General features: G+C 54.4%; 1 protein-coding gene and 1 long non-coding RNA gene across 2 annotated transcripts in view; both read right to left on the bottom strand.

The window, feature by feature from the left end:
* LOC144339354 (uncharacterized) overlaps positions 1 to 20,161 on the bottom strand; it is a 204,903-nt gene that overhangs the window by 58,348 nt on the left and 126,394 nt on the right. The window lies entirely within an intron of this gene.
* On the bottom strand, positions 4,139 to 4,837 carry DNAJB8 (DnaJ heat shock protein family (Hsp40) member B8). The gene has a single exon (XM_001097989.5). It carries the CDS (start codon positions 4,835 to 4,837, stop codon positions 4,139 to 4,141), a length of 699 nt encoding a protein of 232 aa, XP_001097989.2.

Here is a 20,161-nt window from a genome sequence, read left to right as displayed (position 1 = left end):
CCGGGGAGGAGGCTGGCGTGATGTCCAGTGGACGACAATGACCCAACTGGGACACGGCCGTCATCTTCGTGGGGAGCTACCCTCTGCGGTGTCCCCTGCCCCCCTGCTGAACCCTGGGGCAGCAGAGGAACCTCAGCAGACTCGGCTCAGCATGCCACTGCACAGGGCGCGGCCAGCCTCAGCCCAGCTCTGAAAGTGGCTCCCAGACCCCTGGCTGCCCTGTGCAGCTCTGAAAGTGGCTCCCGGACCTCTCACTGCCCCATCTGGCTCTGAAAATGGCTCCCAGGACACCTCGCTGCTTCAGACTTGGCCTCTAGACACACAGCCCAGCCTAGAAGAGGCTCTGGGAAAGGCCAGAATGGCCTGCTGCAGCAGCCCAGCTTAGCAAGGCCTCCTCAAGAAAGTGACACAGAGTAGGGGCCTCCAGGGATGACTTTAACAAGCCGAAGGAGATGGGAAGGGCGGCCCAGGCAGGGGCAACAGTGTGATGCCGCAGCAGAAAGGGCCCGGAGCCGGCAGTGCTGTGGGGCAGGCCCCAGGCAGTGAGTGCCGCCTGGGGGTTGGACTCTACCCCAGATGTGCTCCTGAGGAAGTCACTCAAGCTGCCAGGCTTCAGCTTCTCTGTCTGTAAAGTGGGGCTAAGGGTGGACACAGGGATTCCGCCAGGTGTCACATGCTTGGCTGGGCGGGTCAGTGACTGGGGCCCCGCAGGCATTTGAGCAGGGGATGCCGTGTTGGATTTGCGTTGGAGAGAGCAGGTGCCAGCTCCAGGTGTGAGGCTGGGTGACAAGAAGGAAGCAGAGAGCCAGGAGTCCTGGGGTGTTTGGGGACCAGTGCCGTGCCAGCACCCAGGTTTCTGCTGTGCACCCAGCGCCAGGACTGTGGCCTCCTGGGCTGCCGGGCTGTAACTGGATTTGCTCAGCAGCTGCCTGTGCTAAGCAGGCCCACTTGACGCAGCCACAGCTGGCCAGTAATTGGTGAAATTAGCAAGTCGGCGGGGACAGAGGTCAGGTGGTTAATGCTGTAGTGGGGGCTTTGATGAAGTTAGTCCCAGGGAAGGACTGGAAGCTGGGGTTTGACCTTCTGTGTGTCACGGGGCTCTCCTGCCCTGCCTGTAACGTGGTTAGGGGACCTCCAGCTGCCGGCTTGTCCCAGGGCTCTCAGAGGCAGAACCCAGGGAGCTGCAGCTTGGCCTGAGCCTCAAGATACAGCCACAGCGCTAAGTTGCCGACTGTGTCCTCTAAGCCAAGACACATGCAGAAGCCAAGGAGGCTTTTCAAGCCCTAAAGATCTTGGGGTGATGCCCCTTGGCTTCCTGGAAGAGGCCTTCAGCAGGCTCCCCTTGGAGAAAAGCAGCAGGCCACCTCCCCGCCTCTGCATCCCTCGTGAGTGCCCCTCAGACCAACTCTGCATCTGGAAATGGGATGAGTTCTTCACTGGGTGTTCCCCTTATTCAATCGAGCCTCACCCTCCCCTCTAGGTTAAAGGCCTCCCAGTGTCTTCTCCTGTCCTGAGCTCCAGAGAGTGTCCTCTGAGCATGGTCCTTGGTTCCCACTCTTCCCTGGCACAGTGCTCCTACCTTCTTTCATTATATATCATTTATTGGGCACCTACTAGATGCCATGAGCTGGGCTGGGAGTTGGGATGCAGAAGTGAGCAAAATCTGACCAGAGCCTAGTCCAGTTGGTGCTCAGGACACCTTCTGTGGCCATGCCACACCTCCCTGCCGCAGCCAGGGAGCCAGAGACCCTGTCACTGACCATCCTTTAACCCTCAAACCTGGAATCACCTCCTTTTTGGCTTCTATTCCAACCCCAAGGAACAAGGAATTGCCACCTGCTGGTCCTTTATATAGACGCACTCAAGCACTTAAGCGCGTCTCCCTGGGCTGTCACTGCCAGCATCATCATCATCACCACCATTTTAAAGGCAGGTCCTTTGGAGTCAACACCTGGGGTGATATTCTAGCACAGCCACTTGCCAGCTGTGTGACTCTCTCCTCTCCAGACCTTAGTTTCCTCTTGGATAATGTGGGGTCAATGACCCCTGTCTGGGAGGGTTGTGGACAGTTGTGGGCATTGAATGGAACCATGCATAGCCACCTTCCTGGCCTTCTTGCTGTTCTCCAAACAGGGGCAGCCCTGTTCCTGCCCCAGGCTTTTGCACTTGCTGTTCCCTCTGCCCAGAACGCTTTTTCCCCAGATAGCCTCATGGTCCAGTGCCTCACCTTCATTCCAGTTCCTGATAGATGTCACCCCCTCAGAAATGGAGGCCACTCTGTTTTTTTTGTGTGTGTTGTTTTGTTTTGTTTTGTTTTGTTTTGTTTTTGAGACAGAGTCTCGCTGTGTCGCCCAGGCTGGAGTGCAGTGGCATGATCTCGACTCACTGCAAGCTCCGCCTCCCGGGTTCACGCCATTCTCCTGCCTCAGCCTCCCGAGTAGCTGGGACTACAGGTGCCCGCCACCACGCCCGGCTAATTTTTTTGTATTTTTAGTAGAGACGGGGTTTTACCATGTTAGCCAGGACGGTCTCGATCTCCTGACCTCGTGATCCACCCGCCTTGGCCTCCCAAAGTGTTGGGATTACAGGCGTGAGCCACCGTGTCCGGCGAGGCCACTCTGTTGGGTGTTGAGTGACTCAGCACTCCCCTGCCCACTCCCTGAGCCCCCTTCTCAGTCAGCTCACCTGCCCATTTCCTCTCCGGCATTCATTGCTAGTGGGGACCATGTTCTGCACACCTGTTTCTCATCTGTCTCCCTCAACTAGAATACTAACCGCATGAGGGTAGGGGTCTGCCTGTTTTGTTCCTAGCTGTATCTCCAGTATCTAACAGGTGCTCAATCAATATTTCTTGAATTGCATCCAATTAATAGTGCCTGACACATCTGTGAGTTTGAGATTGTTTCAAAGTAAAATGTTACTTTTTTTGAGGCAGAGTCTTGCTCTGTTGCCCAGGCTGGAGTACAGTAGCATAATCTCAGCTCACTGCAACCTCCGCCTCCTGGGTTTAAACAATTCTCCTGCCTCAGCCTCTGGAGTAGCTGTGGTTACAGGCACTCGCCACTATGCCCAGCTAATTTATATATATATATATTTTTATTTTTAGTACAGATGGGGTTTCACCATGTTGGCCAGGCTGGTCTCAAACTCCTGACCTCGTGATCCGCCCGCCTCAGCCTCCCGAAGTGCTGGGATTACAGGCGTGAGCCACCCGCACCCAGCCTCAAAGTAAAATGTTATTTTAAAAATGCATACTTTTTAAAGATTGGCACTCGGTAGGACTCAGGTCATCAGAACAGAGTCCCCTTTCCTTTTTAGCACAGGCACCCTCCCATGATGTGGAGCTCACTCACCCTCTGAGGGGGTCAGCCTGGCTCTGACTTGGGGAAAGCTCTGGCTCCACATGGCTGAGATCTGCTCCCTGGGATCCTGCCCCCACCCATGGATGCCAGGCCTGAAGATGAGTGGGCACTCACCAGGGAGCGCAGCCTGTAGAAAGGCCCTGGGGCTGCAGGGTGTGTGGAGCAGTGGAACAACTGGGGAAGCCAGCACGGTGGGAGGTCAGAGGCAGAGGGCCAGAGGCAGATGGGTGGGCCCAGGCCACCAGGCCCTCATGGTGAGGATGAGACATGCAGTCCTTATGCTTAGAGCGGGGGAGCCTGGTTTAAAGCCACCAGGCAATGCAATTGAACGTGAGTTTGGCACAGCTGTCCCAGGAAGAACCTATGTGGGTGGGTAGAAAGGGGAAGCCTGAGAACTGGAACAGCAAGGCCTGTGCAGATGGCAGGGGCCAGCAGTAGAGAATGGATACAGGTCAGGGTTGGGTTTGAGGTAATCAGGACAGGGCAGCCACGTTATTTGTCAACCCAGATGGTGGGCACAGGAGAGATGACAGACCCCCATGCAGAACCACCCCTGGCTTCCTGATGGAAACAGCGCAGGCCCTGGAGGCAGCATCCACACCCTCCTTCATGTCCACTAGGCTGGAGCTGGCCCCACATCCCCACAAAGCTGGGCAAGCTGTTCCATGAACTCACTTGGCACATTTATTAACCATCGGGCTATGTCTGCGGCCCCATGTGTTTGCTGCCCCGTTCATGGTGGTGACAGAAGGAAGGCAGAGCCAGGTGGCCGGCGCCTACTTGCTATCCATCCATTTGAGCTGCTCCTTGCCATTCACAGTCACCGACTTGAGCTGCCCATCTTCCTCCACCTCCACACGCTCCTGCCCGTTCTCCACGATGCGCTTGGTGGTGACCTTGTGGCCATTGATCATCTCGGTGGACGACATCACCGACTTGAACCCCGAGCTGCCAGAGCCGGAGCCCCCGAAGGAAGTGGATGAGAAGGTGGTGTGGCTGCCCCCGCTGCGGCCCAACGTGTTGAAGGATGAGAAGGCCTCCATGAAGGCTGGGAACTCTCCAAAGCCCGCCGAGAAGGCCCCCCGCAGGCCATGGCCCCGGCCACCACGGTCACTGTTGAATGGGCTGTCCCAGAACTCAAAGGAGAAGGGGTCCAGGCCACCGAAAAACTCCCGGAAGATGTCCTCAGGGTTACGGAAGGTGTAGCCGGTGTCAAAGGGGCTGCCGTAGGGCGTGCTGGCCCCGCCGCCAGCCCGCCAGCTGTCACAGCCCGCGCGGTCGTACAGGGAGCGCTTCTTGGAGTCGGACAGGACCTCGTAGGCCTCAGACACCTGCTTGAACTTCTTCTCAGCTTCCTCCTTGTTGTCGGGGTTCTTGTCGGGGTGCCAGCGAAGGGCCAGCTTGCGGTAGGCTTTCTTGATGTCCTCCGGGGAAGCGCTGGCCTGCACGCCCAGCACTTCGTAGTAGTTAGCCATGGCCAGGGGTGTGGGTGAGAGGAGAGGGGACGTGGAGGCCAGGTGGGCTCAGGGGCCCAGCTGGTCAGATGGACGGTGGAGAGAGGTGGCCGGTGGTCTGGGGCCCTTCAGCAGGGGCCTGGCTGGACTCCTCAGGCTCCAGGCAAGATTCTGCTGGGGAGTTCACCTTTTCATAGTACCAGTTCTCAGGGACTGGAGGGGCCCCCACTGAGAGGGGTGGGGGGAGGGGAGGGACACTGCCGCTGTGGGGCCAGGTCAGGGTGGGCTGCCCTCCAGAGCTCCCTTTATGACATCAGCTCTCAGGGCGTGGCCTACCCCCGCCCCCAGCTCTGCACCAGGCAAAGCTGGGCATATGGGCCTGCCCCTGTCACTGAGGCGGCCATAGCGGTGGGTGGGAACGGGATGCTCTGTGACTCAGGTGGTGTGAGCTGAGCCCCAGGAGCCAAAGGGCAGAGGCAGGATTGGCCATGAGATTCTAGCCTTGGTGGGTGACAAAGGTCCGTGGCCGTGGTGGGGGAGGTGGGCGAGGGCCTTCTGGGTATGTCCACTCTGCCGATGGCTAGGCAGCGGCTAAGGCAAGAGGAGGCCAAGGTGGGATTCAGGCAGGCTGGGGTGGGGAAAAGAGTCTGCTTTTCTCGTGCCCATTATCTGGCCAGGTCTTCCGCGGTAAGCTCCACAAAGGCAGGAAAGTCTGTCCCTGTCTAGGACAGTGGCTGGCATACGAGGGCCATCGGTAAACACTTGGATGAACGAGGCTCAGAGACACGCAGTGCTCAAGGTAACACAGCGAGTCAGTGAGGGAGGGGATGTGAAACCAGGGCCAAGGCTGCAGCGGACAGCAAATCCAAAGAAGCGTTCCGCTCAATTCTGGTAAGAAAAATAGGGATTGATGATAAATATCGATTACTGAGTGTAGCAGGTTGAATGGTGGCCCCCAAAAAGATACGTTCCTGTCCTAATCCTTGGAACCTCTGAATGTGAGCTTATTTGGAAAAAGGATCTTTTCGGATGTAATTAAATTAAGGATGTTGAGATGAGATCATCTTGGATTATCTAAGTGGCCCTAAATCCAGTGACACATGTCCTTATAGGAGGTGGACACTGATGCAGCCAGAAGCTGGGGGCCAGGGGGGGCTCTCTCTGCAGCCTCCAGAGGGAGTGCAGCCCTGCTAACACCTCGATTTCAGATCCCTGGCCTCCAGAACTGGGGGGAAGAGATTTATTTTGTTTTAAGCTACCCAGTTTGTAATAATTTGTAACAGCCCTAGAAAACGAATCAGGTGAGTGAGGTAACCAAATATTCTTAGGCATTTATATTCCTTTAATTCTTGTTCTGGTGTTGGATCATATATAAAAACAGCAATTCACAATACTGATTAATATCTGTTCCTACCTTCACCTCACCCCACTCCGGTTAAGATCAAAACCATGCTAAACCACCTACTAACCACACCAATAAAGAGCCTAGATGTTTGGGGTCACCAAGTCTTAACTAAAGATAACCTGCCTGCTTTCTTTCCTTCCTTCCTTCCTTCCTCCCTTCCTTCCTTCCTTCCTTCTTTCCTTCCTCCCTCCCTCTTCCTTTCCCTTCCCTTCCCTTCCTTCCTTCCCTCCTCCCTTCCTCCCTTTCCCACTCCTTCCCTCCTTTCTTCCTCCCTACCTCCCTTTTTTCCTTCCTTCTTTCCTCTTCCTTCCTTCCTTCTTTCCTTCCTTCTTCCCTCCCTCCCTTCCCCCTTCTCCCTTCCCTCCCTTCTTCACTCCTGGCATTTTTCCTTCCTCCTTCCTTCCTTCATTCCTCCCTTCTTTCTCCTCTTCCTTTTTCTAGTCTTTATCCCTTTCTATTATCCTCCCTCTCTCTTTCTCTTTTCTTCCAATGCTCATGGGTGCTAGGTTTCAGGCTCCTAGCAGGGGATAGTATGTTCTAACCAATCCCAAATGCCAGGAGGGATGGAGACAGACTGTAGAGACACTTTGCAAACCCAGCCTCCAGTGACCATCGCTGTCTCTCCATGCAGCTTATCGAGAGCATGACTCACCCCCCGTGCCGGGCATCCACCCACCTACACCTGCTGACACATGTGGCTTGGCAGAGGAGTTGAAGAGCAGAACTTCTCTACTGGATGTAGCTACAGATGAACCTGGTTCTTTATCTCTGTGGCTGGATTTTTGTCACTATGTCTCTGTTACTAGTTAGCACCTGCTGTCCCTTGCAGGCTTGTCCACTGGGGCAGGAGAAAGATGCTTGCCCTGCCCAGTTCTCCATGATGGCGGTGGCAGTGGGAGAGGCGCTGCTGTTGACTGTGGTGCCCGTGGGGAGAGGCACGGTGGGTGTCCATGGAGATGGATAAGGTGTCATTAAATAGTAGAGGTGACCATGGTAGCAGTGTTGGTGTGGAGGTAGTGGTCATGGTGGGGGTGAGGGGGAGAGTAATTATGGGTGATGCTGGACTTGGTCATGGTGATGGTGATGCTGGTGGAGACAGCAGCAAGATTTGTGCTGGAGAGTAACTGATGATGGTAGTGGTGGTGGGGATGGTCATGCCAGAGGAGATGGTAATAGTGAGCCTGTGTTGTGGTTGGCAGTGATGGTGCAGGTATGATGAGGAGGTGATGGGAATGGCTCCTAGTGAGCCCTTGGTGTGGTTGGCAGTGGTGACAATAATGGTGACGATGAAGGTGAAGATGGTGGAAGTAGCAGAGGTTGTATCTTTTTGGCTCTGCCACAGTGACAGCTTTCACCTCTCAGTGGTTCACGACGTTCACGACAAGCATCTGGTTCCCCCGACTTCGCTCGCTGGTGCCTGCAGGCAGTTGCCAGGGCCCCGCCTCCCGTAGCTTCTCACTACGGGTCCCAGGCTGGAGGAGCAGCTCTGACCCACACACTCTTCTCTCATGAGGGTGCCACTCAGAGCCAGCAGGAACGTGCTGCCTCTGAAAGCTTCTGTTGGTCCATGATGTGTGGCACTCTTGCTGCATCCCATGGTCAAGGCCAGCATCTGTGGGGCAAAGAATGTTTCCTTCAGGAAGGTTCTGCAAATCTCAGGGCAATAAGGAGAGAGGCCTGAGATTCCCATGGGGAAGAGGGAGTGAGCAGTTCTCCAACATATGCCAGATGCTAATGGCGGGACTGACCGGGGATGGTAACGATGGCTTTGCTGGGAGCAGTGTCGGTGCTGCTGGTGCCGGGGTCACCAGTGGTGGTGATGGGGTAGGAGGCAGGAATTGTGCTATTAATGGAGGATGGTGGTGAGGGTGGTTGTGGAAGAGGCAATGGTAGAGGGGGGTGCTGAGTGGTGAGAAGGACGCAGTGGTGGAAATACTGATGTGAATGCCGATGGCGATGGTAATGGCACTGACGTGTGGGGCTCTGTATTTTCTGTTGCTAACTTGGCATTACACCAACCTCTTCTATGGTCTCCTTGCATCCTGGAGAAATCTGAGGGATTTTCCAGAATCCTGTCACCAGTATAGTTCCAGGTTAGAGCCTGCCATTACACGAGATTTGGAGAGTGGAAAAGAGAGGCCGTTGCAGGCAGGTGACAATGGAGAGCTTTGCAACAGCTCAGGGCAATCTTCTGCGAAGCCCCTGCTTCCAAGCCACAGGCTGAGGCATGGATGGGGGGCTTCCTGGAATACCATGAGCTCCTCAGCAGCTCCCAGGCAAGCTCTAGAGAGCTGCTCACCTGGAAGCTGCAGGTGACCATCTCAATTCCTTGTTCCCTGACCGCTGGTCCCAGACTGTTCAGGGTGCAGCTTGTAGTAAATGTCCTCCTCCTTGGTACGCATTTGAGGGCTTTGTACTGTGAGGGTGATGGCAGCTCAGATGAAGTTGGTGGTAGTGGTGGAGGTGGGTGTGAGGATACCAGTGAGGAAGCAGATGGTGGCATCAGGGAGGCATTGGAGGGGCAGTGGTGGTGGCGGTGGTGGTGGTGGCAGTCTAATTAGAGACAGTGGTGGGTCTGGCTGAGGCAGACCCAGTGGTGGTGATAGAGGAGGCGATGACGGTGGTGATGGCGAAGGCGGTGGGAGTGGTGGTACTGGCGGCGGTAGAGATGGCAGTGCTGATAAGGTGATGTCGCAGGTGGGATGGTGGGTGGAGATGGAGGTGGAGGAAGTGTGGTGACAGTGATGTGGTGGTGACACAACGCTGACACGGGTGGACAGCACCATGGTGACGGTGACGGAGATGATAGTGATAGTGGGGATGGTGGCGGTGGTAGAGGAGATGGGGACGGGACACTGCGGTGTTGATGGTGATGGTGACACTGCTGAGGGTATTGGTGGCCTGACATTGCAAAGGTGAAGCCTGAAGTTTCCATGATGATGGAATCAGGACAGTGGGGGAGGGGGTGGTGACAACAATGTTAAGAGACAAGGGACCTAGCATAACAAGGCATCTGAGAATCCTGTGGCCGCCTCCCTGTCCCGGCCCTCCCTGCCCTGTTGGAGACTCTGGCTCTGGTCTGCACTGTACTCCCAGGGGAACTTTCTTCCAGCCACTGCCCTGCTCCGACCCCTGTTCCTGGGATGGGTCTGTGGGAGTCAGCCAGGATGGAGACAGGCCTAGAGACCCCCTCACTGCTGCCCATTCAGGGCTGTCTTAGGGCACACAGAACAGACCACTTGTTAGGACTTACAGGAACAGGTGTGTCACCTGGGAACAGATCCCGCCCCTCACCATCAATGCCATCCTGAGATGGAGGCCCCTGTGGGGAGCTCCCCATGAAGGCTGCTGTGGACCGTGGAGCTGGGCAGCGTGCAGAGGAATTTCCCTTCTACAAAGGGTTCAGGCTAGTCTCCTTCCACGCCAGCGTTTGGGGAGCCAAGGGGGAGCAGCAGGGGCTCTGAGGCCTCCATGGGGCCTGCTGGAGGGACAGGGACACACAGGTGTGAGTGCACACTCAGGCCCCACATGGTCCACCCTCGATGCTGTCAGGCCACCTTCCCTCTTCAAGCCTCTCTGTCCCCATTCACCAGGGGATGCTTTTAGGGCTTTACCCTCTCCGGGGAGCCATCCTAGCCTTCCTGGCCTCTGATGTCCCATGTCCCTCATCTCAGGCCCACCCTAAAGCCAACCCCGAGCCATGGCCAGGGAGAGAAGGACCTTCAGCAACCAAGCGAGGCCCAGAGAGGGCAGAGCATACCCAAGGTCACACAGCAGTACCAGGAAGGTCTCCCCGGGGCGAGCTGATGGAGCCGATTAAGCAGCCAATTGGTATTCAGAGCAGCCAGAGGCCCCTCTCTGTCTCTGTAATTAATGGAGTGGCTTTTTAAAAGGATTCTAATCACCCCCGATCCTATCTGCTTATCACTAGAGTTCCTAATTAGATGATCCTGGCAGTCACTCAGCTAATTCCCTCCAGCCCCCTGCAGCCCTGCCTGGCCTGGGCAGCCCACCCCACCCCCGGCCACCCTGGCCCGGCCAGATGGGCAGTTTGGGGCCTTCTCTCCCCTCAGGGCCCCTGGTCCTCTAACTGCATTAGCTCCAGGATGGATGGGCGACAGCGATGGATGGATGGACGGGCGGCTGGATGGACAGAGTGGCAGGTGAGTGAAGGGGCTGAATAGTGGGCAGCCACAGAGTGGATGGGCGGATGGACAGACAGACGGGCTAAGAGGCAGATCCCACAGTGGGGAAGAGCTCAGCCTGTCAGGTGACACAGCCTGGGCTCCAACCCCAGCACTGCCACTCCCCAGCCATGTGTCCTTGGGGAAGTCATATAACCTGGCTGTGCCCCAGCATCCTCATCTCATCTGTAAAAGGGAAGTAATGATGGTCCCCTCTCACAGGGTTACTGTGGGGAGGTCAGAATGGAGAAGGAGCTGTGTGTGCATGTGTTGGCATCCTGGCAGTGTTGATAATGGGTGGGCAGAGACAGATGAAAGGGCAGCCTGCCTGGTGAGCCATTGGAAGGTATGATAGGCAGACAGCCCCATGGTCAGGCTTACATGCAGGCTCACATGCAGATTGGTGGCCGATGGGGTGGGAAGGTAGTGGGCTACGCAACCATAGAAGGGTCAGTGAGCTCACATCCTCCCCAGTGGTGCCAGGGCGATCTCAGCTCAGCTCTCAGACCTCTTCAGGCAGCCTTCCTGCCCAGTCCTCCAAGCCAGTGATGACAGGTGCCCAGTGGGTTCCCCAGATTCCTTCCCTGCCATCCCAACCCAAGTATACCCTTCCTGGTGGTGGCCCATGTGGTCTCTGGAGGCTCAGATCTAGCCCCAAGTAGGGATTTACTGCCTAAGTGAAGGCATCATTTGTGGGGCCTTCTGAGTTCCAAGTTGCTTCAACCAGTTAGGGTAGCTCCCCTCCTCAAGGGTCCCAGCTCCCAGTTCCCCTGGCATGGAGCAACCCTAGGCAGGGCTGTGACCCTGAGTTTCTCAGTTACTCGAAGCCTCCAGGAGGATCCAAACCCCAGAGCCTCTCCATTCACCCACAGGGCTCTGCAGTTTCTGGGGTGTGGAGTTTCCTGGGTCTTTTTTGTAGGACAAAAAAGCCTGAAGTATCTTCCAGAGTAAAGGCGTGCATGCATATGAACACATCTACACCAGCAGATAGCCACCCATCTCCTCATGCACCTACCCATCAATCCACCCACCTACCCACCCACCTAGCCACCCAGCCACCCAGCCACCCACACGCCCAGCCACCCAGCCACCCAGCCACCCACACGCCCAGCCACCCAGCCACCCGGCCACCTACACGCCCGGCCGCCCACCCGCCTGACCACCCAGCCACCCACCCACTCAGCCACCCAGCCACCCACACACCCAGTCACTCACACACCCAGCCAGCCAGCCACCCACACATGTTTCCTGAGCACTCGTCCACACACATGCCGTGTGCCAGGCGCTCCCCTGGGTCTGGGGGTCCATATGTCAGTGAAGGCACTAGACAGAGCCTTGCCCTTATGATACTGACATGCAGTTGGGGAGATAGGAGAAAGTGATAATGCATGAACATTTAGCATGATGGCAGGTGTCATAGATGCCATGAGGGAAAACAAAGCAAGATGGGGGCTTACAGGAAGCTGGGGCTCTTAGGGAGGTCAGATTGGGTGCCCCACACCTCCACAGGCATGCTGAGACACCCATGCCCCTATGCATGTGAGCACACCTGTACACATGGTCCCACATGTGCACACAGGCCCTCCATGAGGCCTGTAGCCCTGCTGTGTCTCCAAAAGTGTGGGCCCTGCTGTCCCTCACTGGGAGATCTGGCTGCCTCATGCCTCTCTCAGCCTGGGCCCTCCCATGACCCAAGTCAGGCCTGCTTCCTGGAGCCCAGGGCACATCTGGGTTTTACTAGGTCAGCTAGCAAAGGGCCTGGGCAGCTCTTATGTAGCCAACAATTCAGATTCACAATTCTTCCCTGCGCTGGTCTGAGTGGGGGCTGGAAACAGTTGAATTCAGCAGCATCACCCCTGTCCTCCCACGCAGGGAGCTCCCAACCCCAGGCTCTGGGAGAAGGAGCAGACACACACCAATGTGCGAATGCAGCTGCAACACTCGCTGGAAGGAGAGGTGACACTGTCTGGGGTGTCTGGGAAGGCTGGTCAGAGGAGGTGACACCTTGGCAGCACTTGGAGAGGGAGGTTCCAGCAGGGTCAGCCTCACACACATGAAGGCTCTTGGATGTCGACACTGGACATCCTTCCCCAGGGAGGTAGTTCGTTCAGTCATGGAACATTTCAAGGTGGGAAGAAGGTGTTCATCACATGGCTATGATCATGTGCCCATTTGCAGACCACCCTGTCCTGGGCGCATGAGGATTTCATCTCCTAAATCAGTGGTTCTCAACAGGGACAGTCCTCCCTCCCCAGGGGACATTTGGCAATGACTGGAGGAGTTGCTACTGGCATCTCCTGGGTGGAGGCCAGGCAGGGCTTCTGCTGAGCATCCCTGTCTAGTGCACAGGACAGCCTCCACCACAAAGAATCATGCAGCCCCAAATGTCAACAGCAGCAAGGTTGAGAACTCTGTTCTAAACCCTGAAATTATCATTTGACAAGCACAATTATAATGCAATGTCTTTTTGATGCACCAAAGGCATTAATGTCTTTAATGTGAATATTTAAAACACACAGGTGACCTGTTTGGTGATTTATTTCTTAATAAAGCAGAAGCCTTGTAACATGGGAGTGGTTCCATGCAAAGGGAACAGCATGCACCAGGCTCTGTGGCTCAGTGGAAAGAGCAGGCATCTGTAGTCGACTGCAGCTGGGACTGAAGGGATGATGGGAATAGAGCCCAGAGAGGGGCAGGGGCTACACCAGGCAGGGCTCAGACGCCAGGCCACAGAGCATGGATTGTGTCCTGGGAGGGGGAGACCTTGAGAAGATTTAAAGCAAGGGGAGGATGGAATCTGTAGTATGTTCTAGAAAGATCCCTCAGCAGCAATGAGATTCAGTTTTATACCCAAGAAATTGGTAAAAATGTCAGTTTGACATTGCCAAGTGTTGACAAGGAAATGGAGCAACTGAAATTCCCACACCCTGCTGGTGGGAACATACATTGGAACAACCAATTTGGAAAATCCTTTGGCCTTCTTTTTTTTTTTTTTTTTTTTTTCATTTTTTAGATGGGGTCTCACTCTGTCACCTAGGCTGGAGGGCAGTGGCATAATCACAGCTCACTACAGCCTCGACCTCCCAGGCTCAGGTGATCCTCCCACCTCTGCCTCCTGGGTAGCTGGGACTACAGGTGTGCACCACCATGCCTGGCTAATTTTTTGTATTTTTTTGGAGAGATGGGGTTTCACTATGTTACCCAGGTTGGTCCCGAATTCCTGGCCTCAAGTCATCCTCACACCTCGGCCTCCCAAAGTGCTAGGATTACAGGCGTGAGCCACAAGGCCTGGCCTTTTGGCCTCCTCTTGTAGACGTGAATGTGAAGTCTCTTGTCCCAGTAATTGCACTTCTAAGGCTTATATCCCCAGGGAAACCCTCACACGTGGGAATAGAGACAAGAACACTCACTGCTGCACTGTTTATGGTGGCAACAGGCAGGCATGACTGAAATATCCATCTTAAGCAGAATGAGCAAATACATTGTGTTACAGCTGCACAGCGGACTATGACACTACAGTGAGAACGAAGGAACCGACTCCATATGTGAGCATGGAGGAGCAGCCCCAGCACAGCAGTGAGCAACACAAGCCAGTCATTGAAAGCATCATTGTGACACCGTTTATAAAAAACATACAAACATGCAGAATAATGCATTAAGGATTTATACACCTAGAGTAAAAGTATAACAACATGCATGGGAAAATGAAGCCCTGGCTATCTCTGGAGGCGGGGAAAGGGGACAACAAGGTCAGGAGAGTTCTATGATCTCCGTGGTGTTTCCCTCTTAAGCTGGGCTGGGGAGGGTGTCAAAGGGACTTGACGCTGCCTCCACTGTCCTAACTCCTGGAGTTTGTGCCCTGGAGAGTGAGCAGGAGCGTGACCTGTGTGCAGCCAACAGCATACGCAAGGCGGGGGAATGTTATCGGGCCGTGCTTCACCAGTTCTCGACGCCTCCGTCAGCTGTGCTCTGTGCAGGAGTGAGCTGCCGAGACCCCTACAGCTGCAGGGAGATGAGCTCTGCCAGTAACCTGGAGGGGCTGGGTTGCAGATCCCTTCCTAATTGAGCCTCTGATGAGAAGCCAGCCCTGGTCGGCAGGTGGACTGCAGCCTGGCGAGGCCCTGGGCAGAGGCTGCGACTGAGCTATGCCTGGGATCCTGACCCATGGAAACCGTGGGATACCAAACACGTGTGGTTTCAAGGGGCTAGGTGTGTGGTGGTTTGTGATGTAGCATAGAAAATCAATACCAAGGCTACCATGGTGTTGCTTATATTATTAGCTATATTTTTAGATAACTGAAATATTTCATAATTAAGAGGTTAAGAAAGGCCCCTGTGGTGGCCTCACCTATAGGAAGAAGAGACAGAGTGCAGGGCATGGGTCTGGAGGCTGGGAGGCCCAGGAGGAGGCTGGCACAATGGAGAGGGGACAGGCCATGCCGTCCAAGGTGAGGAAGCAGGATGGGCTGGTGTCAGGGCTGGTGGGGTGTGTGTGTGTGTGTGTGTGTGTGTGTGTGTGTGTGTGTGTGTGTAGAAAGTCCCCTTCATCCCTAGATTCCGAGGAAAGGGGGGGGGGCCATGCCAGCATCCCCTCAAAACCTGGGAAACCTGGATCCCGGCCTCACAGCATCAGAACATCGGAACAGCCAGACCTGGCAGGGGAGGGGCCAGGGAGAAGGAGCAGAGGCAGTATTTTCCCAGGGTCCCCTGGGGAGCCTGGCAGTATAGGCTGGGGCCAGGCGAGGAGGACAGATGGGGCTGTGGGAGGGAGCAGCTGCCGCTCCCCTCTCCAGGGATGCCCGCTCCCCAACTCCAGCCCGCATACCAGTGGGAGAGATCGTGAGACCCTCCCCCTATCCTTGCTCCCACCAGTCCTCAGTTTCCCTAGTGATACTGGACAGACGATCTGTGAGGACCCCCCTGAGTTGGGTGGGATAGAGAAAGACATGAGAACACCTACAAATAGCCTAGGGCACCCCACTGGCACTCCCGCCGGCCCTGGCAGCCTTTGGTTCTGTGGGAGAAGGAGGAACAGAAAAGGCAGGCAGTTTGCCCAGGGTCCCCAAACACCCTGGTCTTCTAAGAGTGGAGGTGGGCTTGGGGGCTCAGTCTGAAGCCCATTGGGCTACCCAGGATGAGCCTAGATTGGACGAATAAAATGGCGTTAGAAGTGTCTCCTCGCTGGGTGGCCTCTCCAAGAAACCTCCGTCTTCCTCATATGATCCTTCCAACAACCCTGAAAAATGTGGTCTTGACTGATGAGGAGCTGGGGTTCAGAGAGCCCAAGCCACTTGCTCGAAGCTGCACAGCAAGGGGGAGTCAGGTCTGTCCTTCAGACGGGGCTTTACCGTGAGCAACCTTGGTTAGGGACCAGGGAGGCCCTGAAGGGCCCCAGGGAAAGAACTCAAATAAAGCTTCCCTACGATCCTTGATCAGGGTTTTGAAGCGTGAAGAGAAATTCTCCAGGCTGATCTGAAGCACAGAACATCCCAGGGAGAGAGACCAGCTAGGAACAAGGCAGAGAAGACAGGTTTTTGTGAATGACTATGTTTTAAATTACACAAGTGGCATATACTCAGAACGTATCAAAACAACAGCCCACAGTTATAAAGGGAAAAGTAACGCCTCCACACCCTGGGTCTGCAGCACACTTCTCAGAACTCACAACTATCGTCATCCAGGTACATGTCTCCCCAGGTGTTTTTCTACCTCTACACAAATATTTTAAAAACAAAAACAGAGTCTGCTTTACATGTTGTTTTCCAGCTTGCTTATTTTCACGTATCCTAGTGTTTCTGTGAGATGTACGGGAAGAGGCTTGCTGGGCCAGAGAGCGTGCAAAACCTAGATCATTTCTGCCCATACAGGTATCTCCAGGCTGCTTCTCTACACCTGCCCAGTCTCTTCCATTTCTGCTGAGAGAGGGAAGTGGTGCCCCATGTGGAATGGGCATGGATCTGATCATTTGTGAGACTCAGCACCTGTCGGGATGTCTGGTGGCTGTGGATTCACATTGCTATTGAGGATGACCTCTTGTGTATCCTTCTGCCTGTTTCCTTCCACAGTGTGTTATGTGAATCTCCTAATTTGAAATCATCTGCAACTCATTCAAACTTTGTAAAGCCTCACGCTGCCCAAACACACTTGCCTGCTGTCTGGACAGAACAGTCAGTATTCACCAAGTGAGATGCTAACCAGCTAGTTGTTCCAACACCACTGGATTGGGTAACCCTCCACTTTTGCATTGATTCAGGATGCCTCCTTTATCACCCATTATCTTGTAAACAATAGGGTCTGTTGCAGGTTTACTGAATCTGTGCCATTGATCTGTTTATTCTTATAGCGGAACCACAAGGTTTGAACGATCGTGATAATAGAATCTTGTTTAATATCAGAAAGCATTCCCCCCACACACACACACACCCCCACACACACACCCTCAGTTTATTTTTCCTAATTTTTGACTTCTGCTGATCTTGTTAGTTTTTCCAGATAAAGTTTGGAATCATTTGCCATTTTGCCTTTAAAAAAACCCAGCAGAGCTTTGATCAAACCGTCCTGTATGATAACTCATTTAGGATCTACCCACCTCCTCCCCTGCTGCCCCTCATCTTTCCCGCTGCTCAGGTGATTCTGTCCCTGTGTCAAACGGATGGCAGGCATTCCCCAAGGGCAGTGTCCATTTCTGTGGCCCTGAGGGCCCTTCCCCATCCTAGCACTGGGTCACCAGGGGGGCAGGAGGTGCTGTGGGAAGAACAGCACTGCTCCCTAAGAGTTACAAAGGGCACTTGGTTTCTTCCTACAAATGGGCATCAAAGCCAGGCCTGGAAGTGTCTCTGTGCAAGGCAGGGAGGAAGGGGCCGGGCAAGTCGAGCTAAGTCCATGGCCCACCAGCCCCACCGGGGTGCAAACAGAGGGAAGAAGGCCGACCCACCCGGCCACCCTGGCACCAGGCCCTGGGGAATCATCAAGGCCACCCTGACCCACTCAAGACAGTCACTTGCAGCTCCTGGCCTGCGTGTCTGGCCATACCTGGGCACTTTGTGGCCACAAAATTCAAACTGTTTACCATACACAGTGACTCGAGGAGGCAGGAGTCACTGTTAGAAGTGAATTGTTTTATGAAGGAGGGAAGAGAAGCTGTAAACTGTAGCCCCTGAGCCTCGGTTCTTTGCTCTAAAGTGACTTGCTGGGACTTGAATCTGAGGCTCTCACCCCCATCTCTACTCAACACCACCCCCCAGCCTCCCCCAGCTCTGGCTGCTGCCTCCTTGTGAGAAACAGCCCCTGCAATTCAGATGCGGTGGCTCACGCCTGTAATCCCAGCACTTTAGGAGGCCAAGGCAGGCGGTTCACTTGAGCCCAGGAGTTCGAGACTAGCTGGGTCAACGTAGCAAGATCCTGTCTCTACCAAAAAAAAAAATTCTTTTTTAAATTAACTGGGCCTGGTGGTACATACCTAAAGTCTTAGGTGTGTGGGAGGATGGCTTGAGCCCAGAAATTTGAGGCTGCAGTGAGCTACGATAGCACCTCTGCGCTCCAGCCTGGGTGACAGAGTGAGACCCTGTCTCCAAAAAGGAAGAAAGAAAAAAGAAACAGCTCGTGCTTTCCGAGAGTTTCCTGGTAGTGAGTGGAGAGAGCTTGTCATAGTAGCAAGAGTCTCTGTGTGTGTTATTCCCCCCACCCAACACCAAGAACAAACAAGGCTGATGAACATTTATGGGAAAGTGAATGGATCTAGTCTACAGATGACTGGGGAGAGCCTAACACCAGCCACTGGGGGCATCGGGGACACAAGAGTGACTAGACACAGCCCCTGCTCTCTTGCAGCTGACATCACGGGACGAGGGGATCTTCTCCGCTTGTTTCTGCCGGCTGGCCACCTCCCAGCACTCATGAGAGCGCCTGGCACTGTGTGCTCCAAAATGCTGGTTGACAGAAGGAAGGAAATAAGCCGGGGCGCAACAGAGAAACAAGGAGGCCTCTTTTGATGGCTGTTCTGGATTATGGGTCTGGATTCTGGCCTTTAAGTCCTGAGCCAAGTTCTAGGTTCGGATATGGTTCTAGGTTCTGGGACCTAGATTCTAGGCCCAAGGCTGCATGTCCTTAATGCCAAGTTATGGGTTCTGAGCTCCAAGCTCTAGGTTGTAGATTTGGGTTTCCACATTCGGGGCCCCAGGTTCTGGGCTTTGTGTTCTGAGAACTCAATTCTGAGGTCTGGGCTCTGGGTCCCGGTCTTAGAGGTCTTTGTAAGTTCTGAGCTCTCAGCCCCAAGCTGCCAATTCTGGGTTGAAGGGTCCAAGCTCTGGGCTGTATGTTCTGGGCTCTGGTTCCTGAGTTCTGGGGCCTAGAGCTATCGTTCCTGGTTTGGGGATCTAGGCTGCAGGTTCTCAACTCTAAACTCTGGAGTCCAGGGCTGGCTCTGGGTTCTGGATGGACTCTGGGCCAAGCAAGTAGGATGGTTCGCCAGAGGCCAAGTAGAGTTATTATTTATGCTTCATGCCTGGAATGTAAGCTCCTTGAGGACAGATTCTTGTTTGTTTTTTTCCCTGCTGTAGCCCCATGCCTACAACCGTGCGTGGCATACAGGAGATGTTCAACAGGATGTGCACACGTGAACACCCCATCGCAGAAACACACAATCCTGCTGTCACGATCTAGGGGCATAGGAGAGAGAACCAACCCTGCCCTCACTGTGGCAACAGCTGGCAAGAAGAGAGGAGGCCTCCTGCCCTAGAGTTGTAGGGGGTGGAGGCCAGGGGGGCCCAGGGCCACTCTGCATCAGGTAGGAAGGAAGCACGTGCCTACCCTGCCAAACCCCGGGCTGGCTCCTGTCTGTACTCAGTGCCAACTTCACAGGGAAAGACAGGAGGGGGTACTGGTGGCACACCAGGGCAGAGTCTGGAGGTCAGAGTCTATCCTGATGGACTGCAGCAGCTGGGACAAGGTGCTGACCATTCCGGTGCTTTGGCCCACCCAGCTCTAAGCGAGGAAGGTGTCAGCAGCCTGGTATTGGAAAAAATTAAAGGAAAATCTCCTGGACCAGGTGCACAGCAGGGCTGTCAAGAAACAAGGATGGTGGCAATCAGAAATACCTGTCCTCAGGGCCCCTGGTGAATAAAGATCCTGTTGGTCAAAGATGATGACAACTAAGGTGAAGAGAAGCCATGGCTGACCAGGGATGTACAATCAGAGTGACTTGTCATTAGGGATGGTGGAGTCAGCCAGAGAAGATGTCTGTCAAACACAACCTGGTCAGGGAGGGGTGTGTAACACACTGGCCATCAGGAGCCAGTGTTCAGGGGTCTTGGTAACCAGAATTATCATTGATCAAATATGTCATCAATCATTGATCAGGGCCATGGGTGGCTTCAGCTGTGAGTAACTGGGAGCATTAGCGGGGAAAGCATTGGGTGTCCATGTCGTTGGTGGCCAAAGATACACGAGATATTAGTGACCAGATTCAATGACTGGAGACATGGGGTCCAGAGATCTTGGTGAAGAGAACCAAATGCAGACCATTAGGGATCAAGGGCACTGGTGAGCAGAGGCATCAATGATTAGAGAATTTGGTGATCAGAGACATTGGTGACTGGGTATTCTGATGACCAGGGATATTGATGATCAGGGAGGTCAGTGATCAGAGGTATAAGGGACTTTGGAAAATGGGGGCATTGGTCAGCAGAGACTTTGAAGAAGATTCAGCAATCACTGATGTTGGGCATCAGAGACATTGGTGATAAGAGATCTTGATGA

This window comes from Macaca mulatta, chromosome 2 (assembly GCF_049350105.2).
Source record: "Macaca mulatta isolate MMU2019108-1 chromosome 2, T2T-MMU8v2.0, whole genome shotgun sequence".
NCBI classification, from domain to species: Eukaryota; Metazoa; Chordata; class Mammalia; order Primates; family Cercopithecidae; genus Macaca; species Macaca mulatta.
Note: the sequence above shows the minus strand (reverse complement) of the source record. Positions and strands in the feature narration are given on the sequence as shown.

Excerpts from the sequence above, each read along its gene's own strand:
- DNAJB8 (XM_001097989.5), bottom strand. The coding sequence starts at position 4,837 with ATGGCTAACTACTACGAAGTGCTGGGCGTGCAGGCCAGCGCTTCCCCG.